At 40.7% G+C, this 13191-nt stretch overlaps 1 protein-coding gene across 5 annotated transcripts in view; it reads left to right on the plus strand.

Moving 5' to 3' along the window:
* SYCP2 (synaptonemal complex protein 2) overlaps window positions 1-13191 on the plus strand; it is a 91922-nt gene that overhangs the window by 69451 nt on the left and 9280 nt on the right. For all 5 annotated transcript variants that reach the window (XM_075845527.1, XM_075845526.1, XM_075845525.1 and 2 more), the window contains 6 exons: window positions 830-1010; window positions 2321-2595; window positions 2730-2879; window positions 7739-7826; window positions 8770-8934; window positions 11144-11268. In XM_075845527.1, coding sequence (XP_075701642.1) covers window positions 830-1010; window positions 2321-2595; window positions 2730-2879; window positions 7739-7826; window positions 8770-8934; window positions 11144-11268 — 984 coding nt within the window. The remainder of the gene's footprint in view (window positions 1-829; window positions 1011-2320; window positions 2596-2729; window positions 2880-7738; window positions 7827-8769; window positions 8935-11143; window positions 11269-13191) is intronic.

Consider the following 13191-nt stretch of genomic DNA (forward strand, 5'->3'; position numbering starts at 1 on the left):
TCACTCACAGGTCCTGCATCGTGTCAGACGAGCGAGGACACCGGCACCAGAGGCTACAGATGATTCTGCAGCAGCATCGGCGTTTGCAGGTAAGTCGATGTAGCTACTTACCTGCAAACGCTGATGCTGCTGCAGAATCATCTGTAGCCTCTGGTGCCGGTGTCCTCGCTCGTCTGACACGATGCAGGACCTGGGGCAGGAAGTGAGTGACGACACAGCGTGATCTCTGGAGAACACGCTGTGGCTGCACTGCCAGAAGCTGGGCGTTCTGAAGAGAAGTGGATGATACTTCTCATCAGAACGCCCAGCTAGTAAAAGTATTAAAAACGCCCCGATGTACGCACATAATACACGCCCACTTGGACTTTTACTTTTAAACACACCCACTTGGACTTTTGCAAGCCTCATTTGCATAACTACAAAAATGGTCATAACTTGGCCAAAAATGCTTGTTTTTTTTAAATAAAAACGTTACTGTAATCTACATTGCAGCGCCGATCTGCTGCAATAGCAGATAGGGGTTGCAAAATCTGGTGACAGAGCCTCTTTAACTAAAGGCAACTAACCAGTAGATAGTTGTTCTATTAACGAGACCGAAGTCTGTGATTGGGAGAAATACTATCAAGTAAAAACTTTAAGAGATATTTTGTGCTTATCCAACAAATAGAAAAGTTTTTTTTCAACTGTACTTGCTATGTGATGTTAGTAGAGTTTTTTTTTATCATGAATGCTTGCCATTCACATAAACCATAGTATCCTCTCTTATATATATTAACTAATGTGTCCTGATATTTTCTTGACTTTTTCCACATTACTTTTCTGATTTCAGCATGGGTTACTGACAACTAAGAAAAAACAGAAGAATGTGGAACATCGCAACTTTGCGAAAATGCCTCCAAATCAACCTAAAATGGAAAAGGAAACAGTCAGTAGTAAGATATCAGCTTCCGTGTATAGGAAACCTGTATCACCTGTCTGTTCCAGTCCTGGGTCAGTGGAGCAGATGAGATGTGAGTAATAAGGATTCACACAAACGTCATATATAAACAATGTACAGTGTACCCAGAAACATAAATGCTCAACCAAATGTTCATCTACTGTGCTACATTATACTGCACTATTATGCTGGATTATCACTTTCTGGATTAAAGGGCTGTCTGTTTTCAGAAAATTATGTTATATGCTGTCCATGGTCATGAGATGGACACACAGGTGCTGGATCGTTACATTTAGGGTAAGTTCACACGTAGCGCTAAATACTGCGGGTTTTCAGAGCATAATATAGTAGCAGCAAAGTGGATGAGATTTGAACAAATCTCATCCACACACCGCATAGATAATCAGCAGAAAAAATATTAAGAAATTGACCTGCGGTGCGGTTTTTTAAATCCGCAGCATGTCAATTGTATTTGCATAATCAATGGGATGTAAAACCTGCAACAAATATCAGATGTAGAGGTTTTTTTTTGCAGCGGAAATGCTGCAAAAACCGCAACTTAGACAAATCTTAGAGTTAGGCCCCATGCACATGGCTGTAAATTGTGCAAAAATTATGGCCCCATTCAGTTCTATTGGCCACGGACACCTTTCCGTATCGCTACGGATGGGTGTCCGTGCCGTAGAACTGTACCGGGAATTATGGAGCATGTCCGTTTTTTTGTGTTACGCAGGCAGTGATTACGGGCACGGCCGTGTAAATGGGGCCTTACCCAGAAGCCTCCTGGGATGACAATCACAGGCTGCAGCGGTCACATGGGATAAAACATCATCCCATGAGGCCGGTCTGAAGGACGTCCGAGGGTAAGTATGTGTTTTTTTTTAATATGTGCAGTTTCCCGCAGCGGACATACCAGACGAAAAACTGTACCACAAGTTGGTGGGGTTTTTCAGACGGAGTTCCCTGTAGCGCCCAAGGTGTATACGCTGTGTGCTTTTATGCAGCGTATCTGCCCTGTGTGAACATACCCTAATAGTATGTGTATCAGAGCGCTGTCTTCTAACGATCCCAGCACCAGGGTGTCTATCACATGACCATGGACAGAATTGTATCAACTGGAAGTAAACAATGAATTTTTCAACATGCAGAGTTTTTGAAAACCGCAAGGAATTAATACAGAAAGTATATTGAAAAATTGTAGAACTTTTAAATATAAAAACAAAATAACATTAATTTGCTGAAACTGGACAACCCCTTTATGGGAATATCACTCTATGTAATACATCTGTGTGATATGATGAATGCACTACAAAGCAAAAGCTTCCCGTTATTAATGTGATGAATTGAGGTAATTTGTGTCGTCTAAACATTTTTATGTCGCAGCTGAACAATATGAGTCAGATCCAGAATTACCAACCAAACATCCAACCATCGCTCATTCATCCCCCTCACTATCTGCCTCACCTCTTCAGCAACAGACTCCAGAGGAATCTATAAACATTTTAAAAGAGTTAAAAAAACTCAACAAGCAATGGACAGAGTTAAGTGACAAGTCTGCATCAAAGCGAGCCCAGTTCACACACAGGACTGGGAAAAAACGGGATGTAGGCCAGACTGGTCAGGAACCATTATCTCCAGCTTTTAGCCGTTTGTTACAGGTGAATAGATCTTTTTCTTTCTGCCTTTGTACTAGTAAAATCTTCATAGCATGTTTGTTACAAAGTGGAAATATCACAAATTACAGTGCATATTATAAAGGGGGGAAATATTGATTTCGATCCCTCTGTTGCAGGGAACATTAACTTTGGACCACTCTACTGTAAGTGGGGTAAATGTTCTAGAGGTAACAGGACATGAGTACAATGAGCAACATTTGAGGATGGACTCACCTGTCCAAAACACCAGCAAAACAGGGGTACACACTCTCAAGACAAAAACAAAGGTAAGTTCTTCCCTCAGGATTAACACATTCGGTGGAGTTTTTACATGCATTTTCTTTATTTCAAAGCTGAGGTTGGTTCCAAAAAGAGGAAAAGTATAAAACATTCCTTTATACTTCTCATTAAGATCCACTCCTTGTTTTGTCTAAAAACGATTACTTGGAAAATAGCACTCGGGAATACACAGGCCAGTTTCACATGAGTATGCAGAAAACGGACCCACAATAGGTCATCTTATGGACCATTATAGCATTCGTAGTCCATTCATATTTGTGTTTAGACTTTTTATTTTTAAAATAGATGCGTCGTTATGCGAAATTAGTGATTTTGAATAAGAGGTTTATTAAATAAAGGGGTCGTCCAGAGTGGCTGAAATCTAATTTGATCGCCTTGGTCCGGCTTCACTAATTGACTGCAGTCATCTGTTTTCACCTGAAAAACCTGCTGACGATTGTTCATCCCTTTTGCAGCAACCTCTCTAAGAGAAATGTAGTATTAAGTGGACATCGAGGTTATAAATCTACTACCAAAAATTCAAAGTGGAAACTGGATCTTGTGTTCACACAGAGTTTTTTGTAGGAGGAAAATTTCTCCTTCAAAAACTGCTCCAGACGGTTTTTGCAGTGGTTTGACAAAAACTCGTCAAAACACTTGTCGAGGCGTTTTTTTCCCTTTTCTGACTGATTGAAATGGGGTTTTGGAGGCGGAAACCGCCTCAAGATGGGTCATGACGCTTTTACCGCGACGCAATTTTCTTACTTGCGGTAAAAAAACTCGTCCAACTCCCATTGAAATCAATGGGAGGCATTTTCGGGCGGTTTTTGACGAGTTTTGTGGCGCGGTTTCCACGTCAAAAAACTCGTCAAAAAAACTCTGTGTGAACAGGGCCTTAAAGAGTTTTCCAGCCGTAGCAAGTGACGGCATATCGCTAGATTGCTAGAATAAGGGGCCTTATAAAAGTTTTCCCCATACAGCAGTACCACCGTCCAGGTGCTATGCATGTACTGCAGCTTTCTGAGCTGTGCAGAGATAACATCCAAAGGATCCCCTGCCCCTTCATTCTCTCGATCAGTGGGGTTTATAGTGAAGCCAAAAGTTTTGTGAGCAGATTAAGGCTTTGCGATTTCCACTCTAAAAATAAATATTTTTGTATCTTCCTCTTGTTATTTCATAGTTAGGCCCTGTTCACACAGAGTTTGTGCAGTTGACTCCCATTGATTTCAATGGGAGGTGGAGGTATTTTTTTACCACAAGCTAAAAAAAGCGCTCGCAGGAAAAAGAAGCGACATGCCCTATCTTGAGGAGTTTTCCGCCCCAAAAAACCTATTGAAATCATTGGGAGACGGAATTAAACTCGTGTTTTGACGTAATTGTTTACACATTTTTCGGCAAAAAATGCTTGCGGTTTTTCCCGTTGTCCGTTGAAGAAATGGGGAAAAAACGCCTTAAAAAAACACGGTGAAACCGCGTCAAAAATCGCGTCAAAAAACGCCTGTGGTGCAAAACCATTTAAAAAATACCGGAGCTGATTTTTCCAGGCAGAATTTTCTGTCTGCAAAAAACTCTGTGTGAACATAGCCTAACACTGCAGGATATAGTGACACACTGTGTTATGCCTAGTGTAGGACTTGAAGATGCGGTGAATGACAAAGGGATTTAAAGAACACTAAATAGAGAATACCTCTGTCATTCGCAGGGCATCGGTTTTTCCCAGAGTGGTCCTTTAATATTCTAATCAGCTGTTTCTGAGTTATGTTGTTATCATACATAGGTAAAGGTGGATTCACACGTGACAGATTTTGCTGCAGAAATTTCTGTAATCTAAAAATCAGTTCCATTCATCTGAATGGAACCTGCAGAAATCCAATCCACCTGCTGCAAAAACAACCACAATCCGATGAATGGAACGGATTTTCAGTTGCAGAAGATTTCTGCAACGAGATCTGCCACTTGTGAATCCACCCTAACAGATGCAGAATGACAACCACTAATGAAAGCTATTGTAATTCCCAGAGGCGCATCTCCACAGTCCTTGAACATACAGTATACGTTTATATAACAATTATTCTGTATATGACAAGTATTGTATTGGTTGACATTAGTGGTTCCTGCCGCAGCCCTTTTTCAGATTTTCATTTTAGTTTTTTCCTCCCCACATTCCAGAAGCCATAACGTCTTTATTTTTCCATCTATATAGTCCTATGAGGGCTTGATTTTTGCGGGGCGAGTTGTAGTTTTTCGTAGCACCATTTATTTTGTCGTATAATATACTAGTAAACGGGAAAAAAATTATTTGTGGGGTAGAAAATGAAAAATACAGCAATTCTTCCATGTTTTTTTGCGCGCCGTTTTTACGGAATTCACTGTGCAGTTAAAACAACTTGTTAACTTTATTCTGCGGGTCAATACGATTACGGCGATACCAATATATTGTTTTTCTATATTTTACTACTTTTACAAGTAAAAGCCTAAGTGTAAAAAAGAAAACGTATTTTATGTCGCCAAATTCCGAGAGCCACAACTTTTTTATTTTTCAGTCAATTAAGTGGTATGAGGGCTTATTTTTTGCGGGATAAGTTGTAGTTTTTAATAATACCATTTTGGTGTAAATACGATGATTTGATCACTTTTTATTTCATTTTTTGTGGCAGATGAGGTGACCAAAAAATAGAGATTCTGGCGTTTACAAATTTATTTTTTTTACGGCGTTCACCGAGCGGTTTAAATAATGATATATTGTAATAGTTCAGACTTTTACGGACGCGGCGATACCAATTATGTTTATTTATTTTTTTACTATGCTCTAGGGGGGAAAATGGGTAAAGGGGGGATTCTTGAACTTTTAATATTATTTTTATTTTTTTACACAAAAAACAACAACTTTAACCCATTTTTACTTTTTTTATTAGTCCCCCCTAGGGGACTTCAACCAGCGATCGTTAGATCCTAATGTATTGCAGTATGTCGTGATTCTGACAGGCAACTATTAAGCCCTGCTGGAGACAGGGCTTAATAGGTGCACAAAGATGGCGGACCTGGGGGCCTTCATTAGGCCCCCAGGCAGCCGTAGCATCCATCGCCCCCCCCGCGATTGCGTTGCGGGAGGCGCGATGAGCTGTTAGAGGGGGTCGCCGCCCTCTTTCTAACGATTTAAATGCTGCGGTCTTTGTTGACCGCGGCATTTAACGAGTAAAACTAGCGGGATCGCGCTCGAGCGTGATGCCGCTAGTTACTCTGAGGTGTTTTCTGTTTACCGCGTGAGCCCGCTCCATACTTCCCCTACCCGACTTTGGCGTATGGATACGTCAAATGTCGGGAAGGGGTTAAAGGGATATTCCAGTTTCAGCAAATAAAGTTTTTTGCATAACAAAAAGATATCACATTTTCCAATATGGACGCACAGGGTGATGGCTAATACAGTTACCTTGTGTGTATCAGAGCTGTGTCTTGTAAAAAGCATTGCCCCTGTGTATTCATCACGTGACCAAGGCTAAATTAAAGATAACTTCTTATACAAAGAATTACATTTATTTGCTGAAACACTAAGGGTGTGTTCACACGCTAAACAAAAAACGGCTGTAAAATACGGAGCTCTTTTCAAGAGAAAACCGCCTCTGATTTTCAGCCGTTTTTTAAGCATCAAGTGGTTTTTGATGCGTTTTTTGTGGCCTTTATGGAGCTGTTTTTCTATTGACCCAATGAAAAACGGCTCAAGAAGTGACATGTACTTCTTTTTACAGGGCGTTTTTTTTAACGCACTATTTTTTTAAACGGCCACGTAAAAAACCGCCCCGTCGGAACTAAACTACATTTTTCCCATTGAAATCAATGGACAGATGTTTGAAGGCATTCAGCTTCCATATTTTCAGATGTTTTTCGGGGCGTTTACGGACCGAAAAACTTCTGAAAACTAGCCGTGTGAACATACCCTTACAATATTTTAATACGAGCAGAACTGATTACAATTTAAAAAAAAGTACAAAAATGCTGCTATTGCAGATGAGAGAATATGGAAAGTAATGCCAATGAAACAGATGCACATGTCGTTTATTCAACAATATGAATCATAAAATAAAACTAAAATAATCGTGTGAATCCGAACAGTAATCGTAAGAGTTTACACAAAAGGGGAACATATTTCATTTTAGGAGAATAGCCTTTTAACTTATTCCAGACATTGGCCCACATTTACTAAGACTGGTGTCTTGGAGGCAGTTGGAGCTATTTGTGCCAAATTTATTAAAAAGCGCACACCACAAAATAAACTTGACGCAATTCTACTGTCATAAAGCGAGGAAATAAAATCTACACGTGCCATAAGCAGAGGTACATTTTAGCCAAAATTTGCACCATTTACTCCTATTATACAAAATACAAGTTGTCTAAACTTTATCTCCTTTGGAGACCAGGCCCACTTTTCTCATCACCCGCCAAATTTGTTGCAAATTTTATTGCTAAAATGTCGCACATCGTCGCGTGAGACATTTTTCAGCATAGTGTGCGACAGAACCTGCCGTACACGGCTTAATAGGTTTGGGCCTTGTGTGTGTTGACTAGGTACATGCTTTGTAAATGATGAATCGTATGTAGCAAGAGAATAAGCCATGTTATGACTATGGTATTTAGCATGAAAAAGACTGTGTGGGCTGTAAAAAAAGATAATTACTAAAACAAAGTGGGCTGTAGAATTATGTGTGGGCAGTGCGATAATCATTGATGGAGGGCACCTTTAGACAATACTTTTATCTACATTTTTACATGGCAGAAATAGCATTGTTTCCACTCTGCTAACCAGCTATAAATTCCCCTTTGTGCTACTGTGAATATATTGTGCTCTTAACAATGTCATACTTCTTCCCAGGAAAATATTTGCCCCTCCTTATATTCTGGTTCAAGTGCAAGAAAAACTTCGAGCTGTGAAATGACTTGTGTAAACATTCATAAATCTGGTAAGTCCTGATGATCATAAAGAAGGTTCTCCCTCCTTCCCACCGTATCCTGCACTTATCATTCACTCTCAATTCATTGCTGAAATCCGTCTTGAGAAATCAGATGGATTATCAGCTCATTGAGGGATTAGGTTTCTGCTGCCCATAGAAGTATATGGAGAGGGGAGGATGTTGCAGGAACAGAGTGAGAGAGAGGCAGAGACACACACAGAGACACTGCTGCAGTTGGTTGTGTTATATCTCACTCCAGTGCTGGATTCTCAGCTACACTGCTCGTTACTGCTGTGTAATCTCCAAGTTTCTGCTGCCTCTATATGTGATGGATAGAGATAGGAGAGCAGGATTCTCCTCTTTATCTGTGCAGTGTATAGAAGACACAATAGCCTTTATACTTCGCCCACTATCTCCGAGACAACTAAGAATTTGAGAGCCTGCAGAGGGGAAAATTGCTAAATAATGCAGGATACAAGTGGCCAGAAAAAGTGTTATTCCTCGTCTACACACATATAGCAGCTTATTCTGAAAAGACACCCGAAAGATTAGTACACTTAGGCCTCATGCACACGACCGTAGCCGTGTGCACGGCCGTGTTTTTCGGGTCGGCCGGCTGCGGACTGTCAGCCGCAGGCCGCCCGCAAATCGCGGGACATGCACATGGCCGTCGCCATTGTTTTCAATGAGCCCGGACCGCAGAACAGGGCCGTAATAAGACATGCCCGTTCTTTCTGCGGTCCGGGCTCCCGGGCCGTGCAAGGACCGCAAAAACTACGGTCGTGTGCATGGCCCCATAGAAAAGAATGGGGCCGCAATTCTCCCGTGGATTTTCGGGGGAATTGCGGCCGCAAAAACACGTTTGTGTGCATGGGGTCTTAAAGTTTCCTAATAGTGGTAGATAAGTTACACCTGCAAAGGATTTCTTTAATCAGATATATATATGTTACAGGACCCACATTAAATGACACTTTATCATACATCAAACGAATAAACAATGAGCGCGGCCACTTTGCTGACATCAGTACAGAAGGAAGCGACCATGAAATCAAGCATAAGAAAATCAAATTGCACCCACGTAAACTGTTTCCGTCTCCGGATGTGCAGGTACCCAGAGGTCAGTAGAACTGCTGCTGTGTAATGTCAGTACTGATACAGCCATACATTCCCAAGCAGCAGCATTATATAAATTGTATAAGCGTGATGACATCAGCACATTCTCTTACATGTATTGCTCAAGTATCATCCCCGTGCTTGTAACATGCTTAAAAAATGTTATTGACTTTTGAGGGGTTTTTTGTTTGTTTTTTTACTTTCCCCTGAAAATAAGCTGATCACATGGTGTCCCACTGCTGGAACCCCCAGCGATCAGCTGTAATCTGAAAAAAGTGTTCAATTTCCCTACGTCCCCACCTCAGGGAAAAAGAAACATAACACAGTTGTCTTTGAAATCTGCAATCTACCCATGTAATGCACCGACATGCCAGTCCTCCAATAGGAGAAATTGTCGTCGTGAGACAACCCCTTTAACTTAGGATGCCTTACTTGGGAATTTTAAAATAGATTTTTTTTAAAGCAGAAAAGCTATTTAATCCACAATTCTATTCAACTGTGCAGTTCATAAAGGAGAACCTGTTGGTTATGGAAGATCTGGCTAAGAACATTAGATTGTTAAATAGGAAACTACTGAGACCGTTTCCTCTCTGACCATTGTAATTGTTTGCCCCTACCAACAAACAAAAGCCATGTTCTTAGCCAAGTACCCCTTAGTCAAATACATTATATCAAAGTACCTCCAATGCTGCGGTCATACATTGCTGCCCCTATTAGAAAATACAGAATAAGGACATTATGTGTATCCCCGCGGGAGCACGAACCACAGGTGGGGAACCTGGGTACCAGACAACACAAGAGAGATTACAGGTCAATAGTTTAACCCCTTAATGACCGCCGATTAGCCTTTTCACGGCGGTCATTAGTGGGCTTTATTCTGATGCAATAGCCGTTTCACGGCGATGCATAAGGATAAATAACCAGCAGGGAGCCGATAAATCTCCCTGCTCTCAGCTGCCAGAGGTAGCTGAGGGCTGGTACATCCCTACTCGAACGTATGAGATCGATATTCGTATCGATCTCACCCGTTCAACCCCTCAGATGCGGCGCTAGATAGCGTGCACCGCATCTGAGTGGTTTTGGAGACCTCTCATCCCACTGACACCCGGCGATAAGATCACCGAGTGTCTGTCTTCTATGGCAGCCGGGGGGGCCTAATAAAGGCCCCCAGGTCTGCCTGTAGTGAATGCCTGCTAGGTCATGCCGGAGACCTAGCAGATGCCTGTCTGTTTTAAACGGACAGGCAGTAATACACTGCAATACAAAAGTATTGCAGTGTATTATAATAGCGATCGGATGATCGCATATTAAAGTCCCCTAGTGGGACAAGTAAAAAAAAAATTGAATAAAGTTAATTTAAAAAAAAATAATGAAAAACCCACTTTTTCCCCTTACAAAATGCTTTACTATTAAAAAAAAAAACAAAATAAAGGAAAAAAGTTACACATTTAGTATCGCCGCGTCCGTAACGACCCCGACTATAAAGCAATTAAGTTATTTAACCCGCACGGTGAACGCCATAAAAAAATAAAATAAAAAACAATGGAAAAATTTCTGTTTTCTGTGAATCCTGACTTAAAAATAATGTGATAAAAAGTGATCAAAAAGTCGCATCTACTCCAAAATGGTACCAATAAAAACTACAAGTCGTCCCGCAAAAAAAAAAGCCCTCCTACAACTGTAGCGGCGAAACAATAAAAAGTTACGGCTCTTCAAACATGGAGACACAAAAACAAATAATTTTGAAAAAAAAGCGTTTTTACTGTGTAAAAGTAGTAAAACATACAAAATCTATACAAATGTGGTATCGTTGCAATCGTAACAACCCACTGAATAAAGTTATTGTGTTATTTATACCACACGGTAAACGGCGTAGATTTAGGACGCAAAAAAGAGTGGCGAAATTTAAGGTTTTCTTCTACCCCCCAAAAAAAAGTTAATAAAAGTTAATGAATAAATTATATGTACCCCAAAATGGTTCTATTAAAAAATACAACTTGTCCCTCAAAAAACAAGACCTTATACAGCGATGTCGACGCAAAAATAAAAAAGTTATAGCTCATTGAATGTGACGATGGAAAAACGTAAAAAATGGCCTGGTCATTAGGGCCCAGAATGCAAGCAGGGGGAAGGGGTTAAAAAAAGAGGCTAATGTCTAGGTAACGTATTACAGAATTCTAGCATTGAACATCTTTCTCTTATCTGTGTCTTAGAGCATCTGTCGAGCGTGTCTGGTAATAATGCTTCCACAGCCGCCACCGACACTTGGGACGGAAGTGGCTCTGATGTTGGCATGATGTGCAAGCAAATCAGCAAAGAATTTGTCAGGAAAAATCAGGTAAAGCATATGTTTGTTGCCACATCAATGAATGAGGTACGACTTGTTGCACCAGGGTGTGAACTATGAACCATCAGTGCTTTTTATTTTAGGAGGATGAATTTATTCTTACAACATTCTGCAAAATGCATTTAAAGTGGATCCAGCAGGTCTCCTATGTGAGATGTAAAACACATCCCAAAGTTACCGCGCTACTTGTGGCATTTATGGAAATATAAATTTGTATCATTCGTATAGTGGGGGGTTTCATCCATGGGAAGCTATATAGAAATGTTTCCGAGTTCAGGAACTGTCCAATCCCGATTTCTCCGAAGTGTTCGCTTCCATTCTCACTTCAATTCTGACCCTTTCATGTTTGGAGCGCTCGCATGTTCATGGACGGTAAACCACAGCATTATTCATTGCCTGTCCGATGTCTAGTCCCTCACTAAATGGCTTTTCCCACATATATGTGACTATAGCTACGGCAACTGTAAAATATATTAACACATGGTTCTGTATGCAAAGTAAAGAAAATCTGTTTGGCCTATAGACTGCTGTGCCATGTTTCTCTGCTTTGTATGTGTCCTCCTGTAACGTTCACCTCTATATGAAAGGCCTGAAGAAATAATACCATAAAACAACCAGGTCATTTCAGCAATACCTATAATTGTTCTGTGGCGCGCAGGACAGTTATCTACAAGGCATCACCTTCAGCTATTTTTATACATTAAAGTGTTTGTACTTTCTCTGCAAGATGCTGAAGATTTATCACTGTCGCTTTATGTTCTGCACTCTGAAATAATTAATCACGATGTTGTTGAAATTCTTAAGACATTTATTGAGTTCACTTTAAGTCCCTGGGAGGAAACCTCACTAGGCATCATTAGAACAAGGCACAGAATTATCGGATGGTACCCGGGAGTGCAGTGAAGGTGTTATTACTGCAGGGGGAGCACTTCTGACAGGGGCTTTTTGTGCGAACCGAGCACTTCCAAGTCTTTATTAATGTTCATGCTGTTAAATCAGGCAAATAACCCTGGTTCAGAGCCAGTACTACAGGATTGAATGCACTGGCAGCACCTGGCATTGTATGCCAAACTGTACCCACAGAGCACAAGCTGTTACCGTAAACCAAATGACAGGACAGTGTGAAAAGACTCTCTGGGTAAGGGTTCACTGCCTGCAAGAATGGTTGGCATGTTATGGTGACGTGGGAGAACAATGGATTGCAGAATGCTGGAAAGTATGATGTGTTCCAGAGATACAGACGCGGATGCTTCAGATTGATGCGGTATATATTTAAATATACTTGTCTATTCATAGGAGTGGGAAGTCAGATCTCTCCCAGAGAATATATATGGAAACTTATATCCCATTGATTTAATTAAGTGAGAAATGCCCTAAAGGATTTCCCTGTCTGCACTGTTAGAATAATTTGCTTCCTCGGTACAGAAAGTCCCCACCTGTAATGATGGACGGGAATGAAAACTCAGCCCACTTGTAACACTTTCCCTGCCATGTAGAGAATTTACAAACCGGGTCATGCAAACCTACAGTATCTGTGGTATGTAACCGTGGATAGATCGCAAGTGCAGCTGTAATTACACATATCCAGGCCACTAGAATAAATGGAAAGATCAAGCATTTGCATATTTCCGTAGACACAACGTGTTATATTTTTTTCATGTTTTTTTTCACCATCTTTGCATAGCTATAAAGTTCTACTAGGAAGATCCACTATAACTTACACTAGCCTGGGGAGGGTGACTGCACTAGACTGTTTACACTGCTCTTTGGCCATTTTACTTTCTGCACATAAAGGTTATTCTTTATATAATGTATAATAAAAATAATTTCCAATATCATTTCGGTATCAATTCCTCACAATTTTCAAGCTCTCTGCTTGCTATCATTAGGTAGGAACCTACCTTTTTTGCTTCC

Source organism: Rhinoderma darwinii, chromosome 13 (genome assembly GCF_050947455.1).
Source record: "Rhinoderma darwinii isolate aRhiDar2 chromosome 13, aRhiDar2.hap1, whole genome shotgun sequence".
NCBI classification, from domain to species: Eukaryota; Metazoa; Chordata; class Amphibia; order Anura; family Rhinodermatidae; genus Rhinoderma; species Rhinoderma darwinii.